Source organism: Doryrhamphus excisus, linkage group LG5 (genome assembly GCF_037039965.1).
Source record: "Doryrhamphus excisus strain RoL-2023G ecotype Guam linkage group LG5, RoL_Dexc_Guam_v1.1, whole genome shotgun sequence".
Taxonomy (NCBI): Eukaryota; Metazoa; Chordata; class Actinopteri; order Syngnathiformes; family Syngnathidae; genus Doryrhamphus; species Doryrhamphus excisus.
Genome location: NC_136361.1, coordinates 20,648,459 through 20,667,039, shown reverse-complemented (window position 1 = coordinate 20,667,039; position 18,581 = coordinate 20,648,459). Strand labels below are relative to the sequence as shown.

Here is an 18,581-nt window from a genome sequence, read left to right as displayed (position 1 = left end):
TCATTTTCTACCGCTTGTCCTCACGGGGGTGCTGGAGCCTATCCCAGCTGTCTTCGGGCGAGAGGCGGGGTACACCCTGGACTGGTGGCCAGCCAATCACAGGGCGCATATAGACAAACAACCATTCACACTCATATTCATACCGGACTGGCTCTGCTCAGTTTGGGGCGGCCTGTTAGCAGTACCCCTGGAAACTGCAAAAACCAAGCTGTATTGAACGCATCATTTGGAACAAGATCACCCAGCTGGAGCCTATCCCAGCTGTCTTCGGGGGAGAGGCAGGGTACACCCTGGACTGGTGGCCAGCCAATCACAGGGCACATATAGACAAACAACCATTCACACTCACATTCATACCTATGGACAATTTGGAGTCGCTAATTAACCTAGCATGTTTTTGGAATGTGGGAGGAAACCGGAGTACCCGGAGAAAACCCACGCATGCACGGGGAGAACAAGGTATTTTTTTACAGTATTTTTTATGTAAATATGAAAAATAAGAATACAAGTGCTACCAGATGGGATAGACTCCAGCATACCCCTGTGATGCTAATATGGATGGATAGATGGATGGATGGGTGGGTGGGTGGATGTATGGATGGAGTACAAGTGTACATGCATTTGCAAGCTTCCTCCCTAAATGTGTGTTTTATATTGTATTGTTTATATAGTATTTATACAGTGTTGTTTATATTGTATTGTTTATACATTTATACTGTCTTGTTTATATTGTTGATCATCTTAACACGACCATCACCTCATTTGAACCCACAACCCCAGGTACGGAATGGACTGCCTGATTCAGTTTGAAGACTTTGCAAACATTAATGCTTTCCGCTTGCTGAGCAAGTACAGGGACGTGTACTGCACGTTCAACGATGACATCCAAGGTAGTTTAGGTCACACGCTCTCTTTGTCATGTTATTCAAATTGTGAATATATATGATTACACAACATCCAGCTGTGTATGTTTTATGTCTTCTGAAATGTGGCATCATTTACTCTAACAATTATTTAGCAAATCTGAAAATCTAACTTCAGTTAGGATTAAATATTTTTTTTTAAATGAACTATTAAATATTGGTAATTCTTAATGTTAGACACCAGAAAGAAGACACAGTTGATATTTTAGGCTCATGTCTGTTATTAACTGGTCAACATCTTTTTTTTTTATATTTTTCCACCCCTGACGTTGCCCTGTAATTTCTTCCAGGCACTGCTGCAGTGGCAGTGGCCGGACTCCTGGCAGCCCTGCGCATCACCAAGAGTAAAATGTGTGACCACACAATCGTGTTTCAAGGTGCAGGGGAGGTGGGTGCGGCATCAAGGAAGTCAAACTATACTACTGTATTCGGTATTAACAACAACCACAAGCGTCGGTTACGATGCTAAATGTGGACAATGTTTGTCTCAGGCAGCGATGGGGATCGCTGAACTGATCACAATGGCCATGGAGAAAGAAGGACTGACTAAGGAGGACAGCTTGAAGAAGATCTGGATGGTCGATTCCAAAGGTCTCATTGTCAAGGTGTCTTTTTGTCTATTGACATACCACTATAGCACGCAACCCACATTTTGACATGACCTCTGAAACAAGAGCTAAAGAAGATAAAGAGTCTTTAATTGGTGAGGTAGATTCTGTGGGGAAATGTGCTGTCTTGCTGGAAATGACGTAATGATCAATGAAAATGTCAAATCTTTTCAAGTCATCAGACTAAAGTCAAGTCAAGTCCTGAGTCATTGACGTCAAAGTCCAAGTCAGGTCCAGATTATTCGAAAACTGAACAATTTTTATTTTTTTTTAGATATTTTCCTACTTGACTATCTCTAGCGTAGCTGTCACAATCTCGGTTTCTTAAACACAAAAGTCACACAACTTCATGTCAAAAAATCTGACAAACATTAACCCCATCATTCGGTCATTGTATCGACTCGGTCTGTTTTTGAATGACCTCATAACCTTGAATCCAATCATCCATTACGAAGATATTTACATCCCGGGTCTCTACTAATAGTCTCAGTCAAAAACATTATTAACTGAATTCACTGAATGAGGGCTGCACGGCTGTTGAGTGGTTAGCGCGTAGACGTCACAGCTAGGAGACCAAAGTTCAATTCCGCCCTCGACCATCTCTGTGTGGAGTTTGCATGTTCTCCCCGTGCATGCGTGGGTTTTCTCCGGGTACTCCGGTTTCCTCCCACATTCCAAAAACATGCTAGGTTAATTGGCGACTCCAAATTGTCCATAGGTATGAATGTGAGTGTGAATGGTTGTTTGTCTATATGTGCCCTGTGATTGGCTGCCGACCAGTCCAGGGTGTATTCTTGCCTTTGCGGTAGAAAATGAATGCATGAATATGGTTAAACAACATTATTGTCATGTTTGTAAAAGGAAACATTAAATGGTGAGACATCCATACCCAGCGTCATTGGTCTTTCCACATTCCAAAGGGTCGAGATCACCTGACGCAGGAGAAGGAGAGGTTTGCTCATGAACACCCCCCGATGAAAAGCCTGGAAGATGTGGTTCGTGAACTGAAACCCACAGCTCTCATTGGTAAGACACAACATTTGATTCCTCGGGTTTGTACACAAATGATACAATACTTCATTAACGTCATGTTTCAGGAGTCGCCGCTGTCGCTGGCGCCTTCTCAGAGCCCATCATCAGAGACATGGCATCCTTCAATCAACACCCGATCATCTTTGCTCTCAGCAACCCGACCAGTAAGGCGGAATGCACCGCGGAGCAGTGTTACACCTTCACAGAGGTATTAACAAGACAACATGGACTGTATAACTTATAGATAATAATACCGGCCTTTCACTCTAGGGAAGGGGCATCTTTGCAAGTGGGAGTCCCTTTGACCCTGTGACCTTGCCTGATGGGAGGACATTCTACCCTGGTCAGGGAAACAACGCCTACATCTTCCCCGGCATTGGTCTTGGTGTCACCGCCTGCTCCATTTGTCACATCACTGAAGATATTTTTCTGATTGTAGCAGAGGTAAAATTGGCATGTCAGCAAAAGATAGTTCAAGTGTTTCTCACAGGACTGCAATATATTTGTGGCAGTGGCTTAGATGACGTCATTGTAGAATTTGCATAATAGGCCAAAACGCATGTGAGCAGCCGGAAGATTACTACAAGAAGATTACTACAAATGATAATAGAGTATATTACGGAAGTGGCATTATTGGAACCGCTTATTGAGTATACATCTTGCAATCCAAGCTACCTCGGTGTTCCCAGCATCAGAGGGATGTGTGACTGTTTTGTCCGCCATGTTTAATGTCCAAGCAGAAAGTGTAGTCATTTTACTTTTTACTTTGATCAGTTAACATTTGTTAGTTTCATACCCAACACGAAAAGCTAATAACTAATAAACACACAAAAAACAGCAGGTATCATAAAAAATAGCTGATAAAAAAAGGATATATAACTAATAAACACACAAAAAATAGCAGGTATCATAAAAAATATAGCTGATAAAAAAAGGCTATATAAGAAATATATAAGCATAATAAGTAATAAACACACAAAAAACAGCAGGTATCATAAAAATATAGCTGATAAAAAAGGATAAATAAGAAATATATAAGCATAATAACTAATAAACACACAAAAAACAGCAGGTATCATTAAAAATAGCGCTGATAAAAAGGTTATATAAGAAATATATAAGCATAATAACTAATAAACGCACACAAAAAACAGCAGGTATCATAAAAAATATATAGCTGATAAAAAAAGGCCATTTCACTAATAAACACACAAAAAACAGCAGGTATCAAAAAATATAGCTGATAAAAAAGAAAGGATAAATAAGAAATATATAAGCATAATGACTAATAAACACACAAAAAACAGCAGGTATCAAAAATATAGCTGATAAAAAGGCTATATAAGAAATATATAAGCATAATAAATAATAAACACACAAAAAACAGCAGGTATCATAAAAAATATAGCTGATAAAAAGGCTATATAAGAAATATATAAGCATAATAAATAATAAACACACAAAAAACAGCAGGTATAAAAATATAGCTGATAAAAAAGGCTATATAAGAAATATATAAGCATAATAGCATGACACTCAAATGTGTGGCCATTTTGCACAGGCTCTTGCTCAGCTGGTGACGGAGAAGGACTTGGCGGAGGGACGACTGTACCCCCCTCTCAGCTCCATTAGGGAGGTTTCACTCGTGCTGGCAGTCAAGGTGAGAGCTCAGCTGGTGTAGGTTCTCTCTGTCACTTTAATCACACACGATAAAATGTGCTTGTTACAGATAGTGGAGTACGCCTACGAGCGCAACATAGCCACACTTCGCCCAGAGCCATCGGACAAAGACTCGTATGTGCGATCGCTAGTTTACACCACCGCCTATGATGACTTTACTGCGGATTCGTACCGCTGGCCAGAGGGCAGCATGACGCTCCAATCATGCAAGCTTTGACCAAGCTGGCTTCAGAGCAGTTAGGGTTAACTACTGTCTTCCAAATACACAGAAAGGACTGTATAGAATGTATTTTACTATACTGTATTAGTGTGAATATTAAGGTGACAGTGGAAGATAAACAATTCACTTTAGGGATGTCTGATGCTGCATTCATTCCCCCCCCCAATGGTTTGCAAGGCAGTTTAGTTCAGGTACAGGAGGTTAATAAATGACTTCATAACTGAATTCCATTCATTTTGCATCACTGCAACCACCAGCCAAAGAAACCACACACCGGTTACATGGAATTGCACTGTAATATCATTTGAAATAAAAACAGTTTTGACTGTCATCTTTGTCCACTTGTACTTGTCATGTGGATATACAGTAAAAATGACAGGACATAGATTTTGCACAATTGCATAGTTAATGCATGCTGCACACTTTGTGTACGGATCGATTTTTTTGTCACCGAATGACCGGAATAGTTAAAAATGACACTTTACAGTCACTTTATGTGGAGATATGGAGATATGCTTCCCTCTAGAGGGCAACATATGTCATTGCAGTTTGAAGGTTGTGTCTTAATACATCACTGCTCTTTTGTGCAATATTTTTTGTTATATTTTTCATTCATTCATTCATTTTCTACCGCTTTTTCCTCACGAGGGTCGCGGGGGTGCTGGAGCCTATCCCAGCTGTCTTTGGGTGAGAGGCGGGGTACACCCTGGACTGGTCGCCAGCCAATCATATAGACAAACATACAAACAAACAACCATTCACACTCACATTCATACCTATGGACAATTTGGAGTGGCCTTATATTTTTCATTTTGTTATAATTTAGATTTATAAAGTATCAACTTTAAATAGATAAACTAATAATGTATTAATTCCCTGCCACCCGAGCATTAGAAAAAAAATGAATGGTTATATTAATTTTCTAAGATATATAAGTACAACATCTAACAAATAAATATGATGATTTGACTTCAATGAATCAATTCCCGGCCAGACAGTACCAGAGGCCTCGGCTGGCCCACTGATGCATCCCACTATGGAATCAATCAGGAGCCAGCTGGACCAGTCAGCATTCAGTGTTTAGCGTCTGGCCTTAGGCAAGACTCAGTGAGACAAAACATTTGCATTACTCACTTTCCTTGTTTCTCCGTCCCTTCTGATTGGCCCAAACAGCCCTGGGCGCCCAGCGCTCTCACGTGTGGATCAATATGTCTCAATGTCAACACCATCCAGTTGGGCATCAACTGTCTAGAACCATCAACGGTAAATTGCATGTCAAAAACAAAACATCCTATTTTGTTAATTTAGAGGAGACACATTTTCAAATTATTTGTATCAAAATAACACCAGTTGGAAATTAAACTGCACCAGAATTGTAAAATTGATGGCTGTCATGGGTCACTGCGGCATACATGTACTATAATAATTGTAATTGTGGAGTTATGATGGGCTATACAGTCAATAATAAAGTTAGTAGTTAAACTTGGCCAAATTGCTATCATTAGCAGACAACAAACATAACTAGTGGGCGTGCATGTGTTACGTTGGTACCCGAAATCAGCTGGGATAGGCTCCAATGTACCCCCGCACACCCACTTGGCCACTGCAGGAACCTACCCCATACCATCATCCCTTTACGTGCAATGGAAGTACACTAAAATAGTAAAATTGTTTGGAATTGGACATCCCATTTTGTCACATGACCACGAACATCTCCCTCTGTCATCACCTTGAAGTTCCTCCTGGCATCTCTCTTGTCACAGACAGCCTGGCCGACCGTCGGCTCCATCCTGACATTCCTTTGACCTTGTTTACACTCTCACATTAAAAATGGCACCTTGCTGGGACCTTGTGATCAGTGCCAATCAGAAAAGGCCCCGAGGGAACGCCGCCAGCGTGAGTCTGTCTGCCCATCCTCCCTGTCGTCTGTCTGACATCACGCCGCCATCGACCTCTCCACCAACTCTCATCCAGCTTGTCCTGTGAGAAGATCGTGTGCACTTTCAACCAAAATTAGTGACCGGTCCAACAAAGGATAAATAAAGGATAGAAACCAACCAAAGCTACCAATCCCGCGTTAAGGTGGAACATGACATATTGCTAGAAATATTGTATGTATTCCATAGATCACTATAATAATTTAGCAAAAGCTACTATATGTTTTCAAATGTGGAAATCCAGATAAACTGTCCCAATTATTTGAACTCATACAGTCAATGAGGAACACAACCAGCAGAGGTCGCTCTAATATGCAAAAATCATTGGAACTTGTCTCATAGCCTGTAAATTGTATCTCTTATACACATATCTCATATATTACATATATTTAATGAACTTAACACTGTAAAAAATGCCACACACACTTATGTTTAATCATTTTATTTGACATAGGCTTTCTTTGTTGTCATTGCACAATAACACAGCAGTGAAATTGCCAACGAAATGTTGTTGCCTGGCTCCCGTGTAGTAATAATAAATAATAAATAATAAATAATAAATAATAAATAATAAATAATAAATAATAAATAATAAATAATAAATAATAAATAATAAATAATAAATAATAAATAATAAATAATAAATAATTGATGACATCAAATATGAACAATGTACAGCGTAAACAGTAATTTGTACAAATAATTTAAATAATTTAGAAAAAATAATATTTTAAGTTTTGCGTGTACATGTGGGCAGGTAGAGGGGCAAAGAAAATGAACATTTTTTAATGTTTTTCTATGATCAGAGCCTCCAGACATGAACTAACACCCCTATAGTCACCTTTACACTCATATTACACAATATAGTTGACATAATAAAGATGAATAAGCCATTTAAGACATAAATAAGACTTATGTTCTGTGTTTTACCTTGGTGTTTTTTTTAAACTGTTGCAAGATAACTCAAACCTGTAAATAAAAGCCTGTTGTTCCGGTGATCAAAACTGATGCTTGTGTGTCTCAGTGGGTATTAAAGTTTACATTACTGACACCTAGTGGCAGTGTAGAATACTATGTCTTTGAATGCTTCTTTTGAATGCCTTCTATTTGTGTTTTAGTTCATTTGCCAGGTTTTTAGTATGAGTTACGTGTGGTACTATACTGCCACCTATCTGCTCTGTGTTGCATTACACTTGACTGGCGTGTCTGGAGCGAGGCCACGCGGTCTCACCTGAGAGTAATAATAAGCCATGCTTGGCAGCATTATGGTTGCCAGATTGTTGCGTCTCTTATGCCTGTCTCCAGCATACGTTCCTGTTCTTGGGTTTCTATTCCCTGTGTGGTTTGCTTTTTGGCCATCTTTTATTCTTTGACTTTTGTGAGTACTTTTGTTAGCTTATGCTATTCCTGCTTTTGCTCCCTTTGTTAATTTTTACCTATGTTTTTTTTTTTTTGTTTTTGACCATTTTTGCATTTAATTTTTGTAAACTCACTCGCTTGTCCAATGGAAATTTGTGTGACCACATGCTAACCACTTATCCATCGTGCATTAGCAGCATGATTTATTCATTAATATCTATTTTTTTAAAACCATGTACTGTATACACATACATAAAAATAGCCTTGTACCAGATGGAGGGGTAGGATTTAATAAGCTTTGCTTCTTCCTACTCCTTTTGGACATGTGGAAGTGTGAACTGATTATGGGATGCATTCAATTGTAATCTGATGCATGTTCAAATGAAATAAAACCATTACCATTACCATTACCATTACCATTACCATTACCATTACCATTACCATTACATTACCATTACCATTACCATTACCATTACCATTACCTTGGACTGGGTACAAAAGTTGCTTTGCTAGACATGATATCGCCTTTCATACTAGCTAGATGAGCCTGTCCCAACTTCATAGAAGAAAACATTTTAAAAAAGCAGGCTTCGCTACACATCTTAAAAAACATTGTATCAGTAAATTGGAGGCTAGTATAGCTGTTGTTGTTAAAATGTGACTGCAATGTTAGCATCGTTGCTAGTGTTGAGGAGTTCTGGCCTCCCCATAGACGTACCTGTATACAAGGGGGTTTATTTACCAAGATCAGTCTGAGCAGGAGGACCACATTTGGTCTTTAGTACCGGCCAGGACTTGTGCGTGTATAAAATAATGTATTCATCACGGCGGCCTGAACGAGCGCTATCACCACAAAGCATTTGTGCACATCACGTTCTTTCTCATTGTGCAGCTCCCATAAATGATCGCAAGGCTAATTTGCAGAGACGGGCCTATTTCGCAGTTAGCAAGAACCGCACAGGTTTCAGCCTCCGAGGCAGTGATGAGTGCAGGTTTCCGACAGCCTGTTGTTTCTTGGGCGGGTACCACGCACGGATACCAAGCAGAAGCGCCAACGCCTCAACAACTTTTCCATAATTAGATGAGGCCTTTTGCTCGGTCTGGGGTTCCTTCGCTGGAATCTGACGTGACATGTGTGACCACGACCCAAAGTCGTGTTTAATTAATATTTGCAGCAATACACGGAGCGCGGACGTGATTCCCTGCAGCTCCTTCTTCTGATAAATAGGCCACTTTGGCTGCATTTGATCATATGACGGCTTTTGTGCTTCATTGTATACAAAATGCAGAAATGCTCCAATCGTTGACTTTATTCACTTGACGGGATTTAGGAATGTTTTAGCTCTTAGCAGTTGAGCATGTCTTTGCCGCCTTTTGAATGTCGGCACATGCTCGTGAGGCTTGTGCTTGTTCTTGTGCTGCGGACTCCAGATGGATCAACACATGCTGAAATTATGACAAGGAAGACATTTGCATCTGACCTAAATCCCTCACTTCTGCTCCGCCATGAAAACAAGTCAGTCCAAAAACATCCAATGACCCCTGAACTGAAACATTTGCATAGCACAGCCTATTTTAGATCAGAATTATTTGTCAGTCCTAGTGTGTGTAACTATCACGTACTTTACAACACATCACAACTATGCATACACGTATGCAACATATATAGTATATATAATATATCATCATATTATCACATTTTAAAGTAATACTAAGGACTTTAATTAATGCAGGCTCAGAAGGATTCTCTAAAAGTTGAATTATGGCAGGGCGGTTATATGATGAAGTATTTTGTCTTTATTTGCAGGAATTGGCTTTTGCATGACAGTTTCATGGAAATTACAAGGCGGATAATTATAAGCAGCTGGTGGCAAACCTGCAAAATCCTTGGCTGCAATATGTCACTGAAGATACACCTTGAGTATGTTAGCTAACCAGCACCAATTATCAATAGATTTCCACTCCATCCAATCAAAATGAATGACACTTTTATCTCTGAAGGAGGTCGAGTCCAACAATTTGTAGATAGATAGATGGATGGATGGATGGATGGACGGATGGATGGATAGATAGATACTTTATTCAACTCCAAGAGAAATTAACAGATCCAGCAGCTTACAGATTTTAAGGTATAGTATAGTATATGGAGTATAGTAAAATAAAATAAGGTACAAATAGCAAATACAGTAAAGAGCAAAAATATCAAAAATATAATAGCAAAGCAAGCAAAATATAATGTAAAAACCTCCATCTTGTGCTTCTGTGCAAATAGAACCAGTAATATTTACATAGTAATATTTATGTAGACCAGTAATATTTGCTTGATCAAACATGGCGGAAATGTCTCTGACCAACAGCCAATCACAGTCGACTTTTTCTTGCTAAACTAATTTACCTCGTAAACAGAACGACCCAACATGGAGTTAAACATGGAGCCACTGGCAGCACTTGGAGTTATACTCCGAATACGAGTCTGTTGTCAACGTTGGTTGTGTGGTGCTGGTTTGGGTATCTCCAAATTTATGCGGATCCTTCCAATTTGGAGTCGCTAATTAACCTAGCATGTTTTTGGAATGTGGGAGGAAACCGGAGTACCCGGAGAAAACCCACGCATGCACAGGGGAGAACATGCAAACTCCACACAGAGGTGGCTGAGGGTGGAATTGAACTCGGGTCTACTAGCTGTGAGGCCTGCGTGCTAACCACTTGTCCGCCGTTATTATATAGTCATAATTATTATTTCTATTATAATTCTCTGAATGTTTGTTTTCATGCCGTGCAGCCCCAATGAATATATAAAAGGATGATTTTATTATTATAGTTATTAAATTATTATTACAATATTCAATGTCGTTACAATCCAAAATCCAAAATCCACTCGCGAATTGCAAAAGTCTCCTCCCCCTTTGAACTCTCCTGTTTGCTTGATGTTGATTGAGCATCAACATTTGCAATAAACTGTGACAATAAACAACACAAAGATTGGGTATCATATTGTATATGTAGTACTAGTAGTAGTAGTAGTAGTAGTAGTAAAAGATACAGACCAAAACTGATTTCCAATAACTTACCCAATACCGCTGCAGGACGTGAGGGATACACACGATCGGGAATGACAGAAAAGGGTTAATAACATGGAAAGGCAGGAGCGTGGATGTATGGTAGGAAAAAAAAAAAAGAAAAAAAAAACGAGCCAATGGATGTCGTGACACCCTGTCATAGGAAAATCATACTGTGTCTGATTTTGCGTCAGCGTGTGTATAAGTGTCCTCGCCTTTGCTGTCTGCTTACAGCTCATTATCTTTTGTGAGCAGGCACAATGGCCTGGAGGCCAGCCCATGCTGGCCCAACAACCCCCTGCACAATACCTGTAAACAGTGAGCAACCTAATTGAAAACACAGTCCGACATCACACACTGTCTCCAAATGACAAAGACAACGAGGAGAGAAGTGCACTTTTAGAGAAAACCTTCATCTGTGAAAGGTGAGCGTGTTCAAATGCGAGGTTCTAGTGGCGACTAGGTCAAGTATGACTTCAAACGCAATTTGGTTTCCTTTTTTCACGGTGGGTGTCAAACTACTAGACTTATCGATATCCTTCTTTATAACACGTTTTTGCGTGTATCTTACCTCAGTTGTTTTATTGGTAGGTTTTTAAGCTGCGTTAACTGGCTGATGTATTCAACTCTCATCCGGACTGATTTCAATGTGGCGTGGATGCGGTGTATGTAGTACGAATGCCTGGAGGCACTCAAATCACAGACGTACGAGTTGTCTTCAACATCCCCGTTCTACGTGAGCCCTATATGCGCTGTAATGTAATGACAATTGTGGTCATTTTTTTTCTATAGGTCACTCAATCTACATCTATCCATCACTTCCATGCACCAGGAGCATTAATACAATGTGATTGGATGGAGCAAATATAAAAAAAAAAATGGCGTATTTGTTATGCTTCAATGTGTATGCGCTAAGTAACAGTAATGTAATTAAATGAAAGACTTGTCAGCCAACATGCAAGTGTTGCCTGATGTCTCGGTCCATGGGCGCCCACCATAAATTCATTACTTTCCAGTCAATTTGTAGATTCTATTATACTATACTCTCATGTTACAGATCCAATTCCTTAACGAGCAATAAGGCTGTGATAGAAATCTTATATTTTAGCATTCGGTCGATTCATTTGAATAAATACAGTATTGATGTCAGACTGATTTGCAAAGCAAATGAGGCTTTGTTGTGACTTCTGTGACCCTTCTGTGTCGTTCAATGCCGTTCCTACATCAACCTGGGATACGTCCTTGCACCTGATAAAGTCCTAATAATGTTTTCTTCCATCCTGTCCTTCGGGGGGGCACCTGTGGAATGGCTCTGTTTTTTATATTATGTCAACTTTTTATGATGGCTGCACGGTGGGCGAGTGGTTAGCACACAGGTCTCACAGCTAAGAGTCCAGAGTTCAATTCCACCCTCGGCCATCTCTGTGTGGGTTTTCTCCGGGTACTCCGGTTTCCTCCCACATTCCAAAAACATGCTAGGTTAATTGGCGACTCCAAATTGTCCATAGGTATGAATGTGAGTGGGAATGGGATTGGCTGGCAACCAGTCCAGGGTGTACCCCGCCTCCCAAAGACAGCTGGGATAGGCTCCAGCACCCTTGTGAGGACAAGCGGTAGAAAATGAATGAATTGTTTTTATGACTTATAATCAGTATATAACTATCAAACCATGGAACGTCAACATAAGTCTCTTTACGTACGAGTTAACGTAATGTATTTGAATCCACCACTGTGTTTTCAGGAGAAAGTATAATTAGATTGCTGCTTCAATGTCAACGTAAATTACAGTTTTACTTACTTGACAGGTTGGAAAAAGCCCAGCCTAGCACGTCAAAAACAGGCCACTCTGTAGGCCATGAATCCGTATCTTTTGATACGCATACTGATTTTGGCCTGAGCACTTTATATATGTTTCACAGGTCCGGTACACAGATGGCCCGTGGGTCGCACTTTGGACACCCCTGGATTAAACCAAATAAAATTAAAAAAAAAAATTAAAATCCTCAAGTTTAGCAGCAGTGTTTTTTCCCACACTCTTCCTGGCCCTTGAATGTCTCATGACACCTGTGTTCAATTATCCAATGACCAAGCCAAGGCCCTATTTAAGCTGCCCTGACAGTTAGACTCAGCAAAGGCAGCAGCGGACTGGTTAGCTTGTGTTTGTTGAACAAACTGAACCGGCTCGTTGCCCTGCCAGCCTGTGGGATCTAATCCGCTGATGGCGAGCGAAGAAGCAAGGCCAGGAGCCGAGACATTCGCTGGTTTGAGTCAACGTTCTCTGCCTGCGGTCTGGTAGGAGGCTCTGAATCCTGTCCTTTTCTCCCACCCTCTCACATGGAGTGTTTCAACTTCACTCCCATCATATTCTGGACAATTTGGATATTACCTCCTCACTCGATAAGACCCACACTCCACTGTGGGGCCCACTCATTCATCAGTGTATCCATCGGGAACCAGAGAACTTTAGAATTATTTTAATTAATTATGGGGGTTTGTGGACTAAAATTGTTAATTAAATTGTTGACTGAACTGTGCACATTATTTTCATAAATAATAATCCGGTACCAGTGTTTCAAAAAGTACAGTACTTTTGAATGCACCGTAGTTGTGTAAATTGAAATTTCCATATAACTTTTACACTGTTTATGATCTTTAGTGGGCTGCATGGTGGTCTAGTGGTTAGCGTGCAGACCTCACAGCTAGGAGACCTGGGTTCAATTCCACCCTCAGCCATCTCTGTGTGGAGTTTGCATGTTCTCGTTCCCGTGCATGTGTGGGTTTTCTCCGGGTACTCCGGTTTCCTCCCACATTCCAAAAACATGCTAGGTTAAATTTCCAAATTGTCCATAGGTATGAATGTGAGTGTGAATGGTTGTTTGTCTTTATGTGCCCTGTGATTGGCTGCAGTCCAGGGTGTACCCCGCCTCCTGCCCAAAGACAGCTGGGATAGGCTCCAGCACCCCATGACCCTCGTGAGCGGGGTGTAGTTTTACGTTGTCATTGTGTGCACATTGATGGGGGGGAGGGTTTTGGAGTGGAATCTAATCAATAATTACAATTGTCACTTTTACTGCAAATGTTGATCCAAAATTGGAGCACGTCAAAACCTAGTGAGCCAATAAATAAACGTCAGAGAAGAAAATAATTATTTTCACACCCATTAAGTGAAAGCGGCACACCAGATGATCTCCCACAGTACACTGCCGTGCCGCAGCACGGTGGTTGGGAATCAGCGGTGTCACACTCGGTGTGTGTGTGTATTGTGCTGTGGTGTTCCCCTAAAAGTCCTCTGCTCCTGTTGACACGCCCCACTTCACTTCACCGTGCTGCGATACCTTCCACATGTTCTTTTACTCTCCATTGGCAGGAAGTCGGGGGCCATCATTGTGTGACCCTCATGTTTCTGACCATGCTGGTCTTTCTGGGTCGGTCGGTCTCGCTCTCCTGCTCTGCTGTTGTACTTTTTGTGGTTGGAGGGCATCAAGGCCGGTCGGTCAGGTCAAGTGGCTCCAGGCTACGGAGATACTCGGGCAGGTCTTGGGCCTGAGGTGCCGCACCGAATTTGCATTTAGTTGCTTTGAAGAGCCTCTGTGATGGCTGGAATATAATCGGATGGGAGTAGCGCTAATCCACTGAACTGGTCGGGCGGGTTGAGACTCTGGTGTCCTATTGAGTTTGGCCTGGAGGATCATAAGGTTACAATTTTAAGAGTCTGGACAAGTAATGGCTGATGTGAGCCGAAGGTCCGCAGTACAGTGGAGGGATCTTTGTAGGCCACCCGACCATTAGAAGAACTATTAGGCTGTCAGAGCGACTGAGAGAGGCACGGGAAGGGAAAGTTGGGAGTATCCTTTAATCCGGAGAGCCAATCTTTTTTTTTTTTTTTACACAATCATCATAATGCTTATCTGACCAGTTTAATATTTTGGGATGTCTACCAGCCATGGATATCACACAACGAGACTCCATTAAACCCATTGTAATATCATGAAGCAGGTTGTTTTGTTGTCTACAAAGGCAGTGAGACTACAAAGATCTCCCAAAACCAAAGCCAGGTCTTGTGAGGAAAAAGAACCAACAAACCCAAAACTACCTGGAACTGGTATTCTGGGAATTTGCAAATATATAATTTTTTAACGTGATTTATTATATGCCAAACATCACAGGTAGGCGCATCAGAGCATGATCGGTTATTTAGGACATTTACATTCAAGACAAACGTATAGCCTGCGGGCAGCATTTCTCAAATTAAATCTGATATAATCAGATTCAATTACATCCACAGGAAATGCCCTTTTTTTTCTCTTCCTTTTTTTTTCTTGGAGAGTTCAGATGATGAATTTAATTGGATCCCATCCTTGCACACTTTATTGAACATGACATCCCGAGCAGACCCACTCTTTATGTCAGACAATATGGAAGCAAGTGATGGGATGCTATGAGGGGGGGGAAAAAAAGAATAATTAAACATAAATTATTTACCAGTTCATTTGGCAATTATGGTCAATTAGCCAGCACGGTGAAATGTGAGAATTCTAACGGGACTCTAGTCTCGAAATGAGCATTTTGACACTGTGACCTGCTTTTGCCTTCTGGCCAAATAATATTTAGGTGTGGTGATTAAAAGGCTACATATACTTTAATATTTTCATTTTGCGGCTTCACTCTTATTTTTATTAATAGATATTAAAACATATCGACTTTTTTGATAAATGCTCAACTTGGGTTTTCAGTAAATACGTGAGTTTTAAGTCAAACAATTTAGACATTTTTAAATGTGCTTAAATGTGATTAACAATAATAATAATCTGACCCGCACATGATGTAATAGTGACATATTTTCACATTCGGTGTAAAATGCCGTTGACAGATTAAAGTTCTTTTGCTGATAGTTAATCAGATAGTTAATCAACCACTTGGTGGCATCTTTAGGAATCGGAAACAAATGTTGCTTTCCCTAGCAAAGTAAACAGAGGAGCAGAGAACTTACCTGGCTTACATCCACGCCCATATAAGGAAGTCTGCTCCTCTGTGACATCACAAAGGAACAGTTTTACCACGCCTTCTGAAACCGAGCGTTTTTGAGCCATCCCAAACTTCCAAATGCGCAAACCTAATTATCCAAAACATTTGCATCGTTTAACACGAGAATACAACATTCTAACTAAATTCATAGGTCAGAAAAGTGGTCCCCTTAAACACTGGTAGTCGCTCAAAAAACTTGCAATAACCAAATTACACGTTACCGATGCTGGAGAGCGCCAAAATGCTAAAGCTACTTGCCATTAAGAGACGTCTGGAAGTAACCTTTTCTTGAGAACATTTCAAAGAGATATGTTGCAATTTCTTATCAACTCCTATACGTTTTTTTGGGAGAAACTCAAAATCCTAAGCAATACAGCTGAATAGGTGCAGATACCGGAAGAACTAGAAAGCTTTCTGTGCTGGTTGTCATGTGTAGCTGCTCTATAGGAGTCCACAACTCAATACACAGGACTGAAAAAGGTCCCCTTTAATAAATATGTATTGCATGTCATTCTGATTGTGTCATTCTGGCAAAATTAACTATCAAAAATAGTTTAGTTTTTGTCCAAAACAACACATTTCTGAGTGTCAGAAGTTTCCGCCTGAGCAGCAGTGCAAAACAACCTGCCGTGAGAATGCATTGTGGCACTCGTGCTGTTCTCTGTTCCAGACATAACAGCTTTCGTATGGCTCAGAGGTTATCGAAGGGAGGGACGTTGTCCGCCTCACTTCCTCGCACTAATAAGCAATATAATGGAATCACTCAGCAACTCAAATGAAATGCTGTGTCTAAAAAGGCAGTTCAATTCCTGCTGCTGGTGATTTCAGTTGTTTGCACATGTATTTTTTTTGGTTTGTTTATCTATTTGTCGTGCCACCATGTTGAGATCTCACAAGCCAAGTAACATACCGACTTACAGCAAGCGAGCATTAATGAGAAAGATATAAAAATAAACCAAATAAGACGCTTCCACAAGCTATGCCCGGTGGTCCTCAAGTGCAAGACCAATGTGCTCTCAGGTTCATTGCATTTTTTTTTGTCTACATTCAAACTGCATTTGGAGTTGCCCTTGTATTATTATTATTTTTTTCCCTGGAAATGGACCTTTTGGAACAAACCTTGAAACAGTGAGGCACTTTGTCTGAAGACATGATAAAGAAATACTGAATTGGTTTTAATAAATAATAAATGAGAGGGAAAGAGATTTACCAAGGCTCCAATTTCCCAATTGTCGGGGAAATAATTGAAATTTCTTCAGGTGAAAACATCAGGAATGCCACAGGAAATATTCATTTAATCCATAGAGAGCACCAAACCGGAAACAATGTGAAAACAACAGAAAACCAAAAGTGAAGTCAAACATGATAATTTTATGAATTTTAGGCAAAAAGCAACACAGCCAGCCAACGCACAACAACGCACACTCAGTATTTGGTTCATACTTATTGCCTGTCCATTAATGTGCAAATGTTATTATGGTTTTTAATGACTATCCTCCCATTGCACGTTCCTGATAAGTATGGATACAAGCTCCTCAAAGACCCATTAAATTACACGTGGTGTCCCCCAGAGATCAATTTTAAGCCCTTTTCTATGTCATCTTTATACGTCTCGCTGTCAGAAGAGAGGGATTCATTTGACACAAAACTACATTTTAGCCTTGTTTTTAGCTCTGGATAAGATAAGATAAGATAAGATAAGCCTTTATTCGTCCCTCAGTGGGGAAATTTGCATTGCACAGCAGCAAGAGTACACAATCAGTTAAGCAGTACAAAATACACAATATAGAAAAATAAACAATATAAACAACGCAAGTATGAACAAATCAACAATTTGAATGAATGTATGGATGTTGTATTTTAATGCATCTTTTACTGTTTTTTTACTCAACTCTATTTTTTATTTATTTTTTTCTTCACTGTAAAGCATCTTTGAGTACTCTGAAAAGCACTATATAAATAAAATGTATGATTATTATTATTATTTCCATATCTCCTCATGACACAAGACCAACCTTTTCTTTTTACTGAATTTTTTTCACGGCTTAACCAGTACAAAACCAAAGATTTAGTCATCAGTCCTGAGGCCCCAAGAGAGATTATTGAGTTGAGAAACAGTCAGAGAAATTTTTTTTCAAAATATAATATATTTATATGCATTTTTGGAAACATTTTGAAACTATCATTGCAAAACTATACAGTTGTGAGTGTTAGTAACGCCATTATTTTTAATGCCATTACTCGTGTTCCTTTTCCTGTAGCAACAACACACAAGAGCCAAACAAAAAGCAAAACACGTGCATGAATAAGACATTTTGGATGACCTCCAAACTGTACGGCTTACGAAGCATTCGAGTTGAAAGGTCACGCCGTATAGAGGAAGATGAAAACATAGCAACTGGTATACAGAGCATCAATAAGTCAAAGGGTCAAGGTCATGATGCAGCATGGCGGCTCCTATTTAAGACATATACATTCAATGAAACCTGTCAACATTCATTTCACCAAAGGTATGTATTCTTCTGACAGGACCCTTAATAGCCGTACATCCTGACCAATTCTAGTGGTACGCCGTCAGGTTCCTTTTGTGAGTTGTGAACGAGTGGGGACGCGTGATGCAGTAGATGCATCCTGCACGGTCCTCATTAAAACGGGAGCAGGGCCTCAATGCTCTGACCTTTGTGACCCACACATGCAATCATAAGCAGTGGCTGTAAAGCCCCAGGAAACAAACAAAT

General features: G+C 40.2%; 1 protein-coding gene across 2 annotated transcripts in view; it reads left to right on the top strand.

Annotated features, from left to right (window-relative positions):
* Positions 1–4,806, top strand: part of me1 (malic enzyme 1, NADP(+)-dependent, cytosolic) — a 47,476-nt gene extending 42,670 nt beyond the window's left edge. The window contains exons 7-14 of one of the 2 annotated variants that reach the window (XM_058053650.2): positions 781–890; positions 1,214–1,311; positions 1,415–1,528; positions 2,452–2,557; positions 2,629–2,771; positions 2,834–3,007; positions 4,125–4,223; positions 4,293–4,806. In XM_058053650.2, the coding sequence (XP_057909633.2) occupies positions 781–890; positions 1,214–1,311; positions 1,415–1,528; positions 2,452–2,557; positions 2,629–2,771; positions 2,834–3,007; positions 4,125–4,223; positions 4,293–4,460 (1,012 nt within the window). In that variant the 3' untranslated portion in view covers positions 4,461–4,806. Of the gene's footprint in view, positions 1–780; positions 891–1,213; positions 1,316–1,414; positions 1,529–2,451; positions 2,558–2,628; positions 2,772–2,833; positions 3,008–4,124; positions 4,224–4,292 lie in introns of both variants that reach the window. The other variant, XM_078790912.1, reaches the window with a different exon arrangement.
* The last annotated feature ends 13,775 nt before the right edge of the window (positions 4,807–18,581 follow it).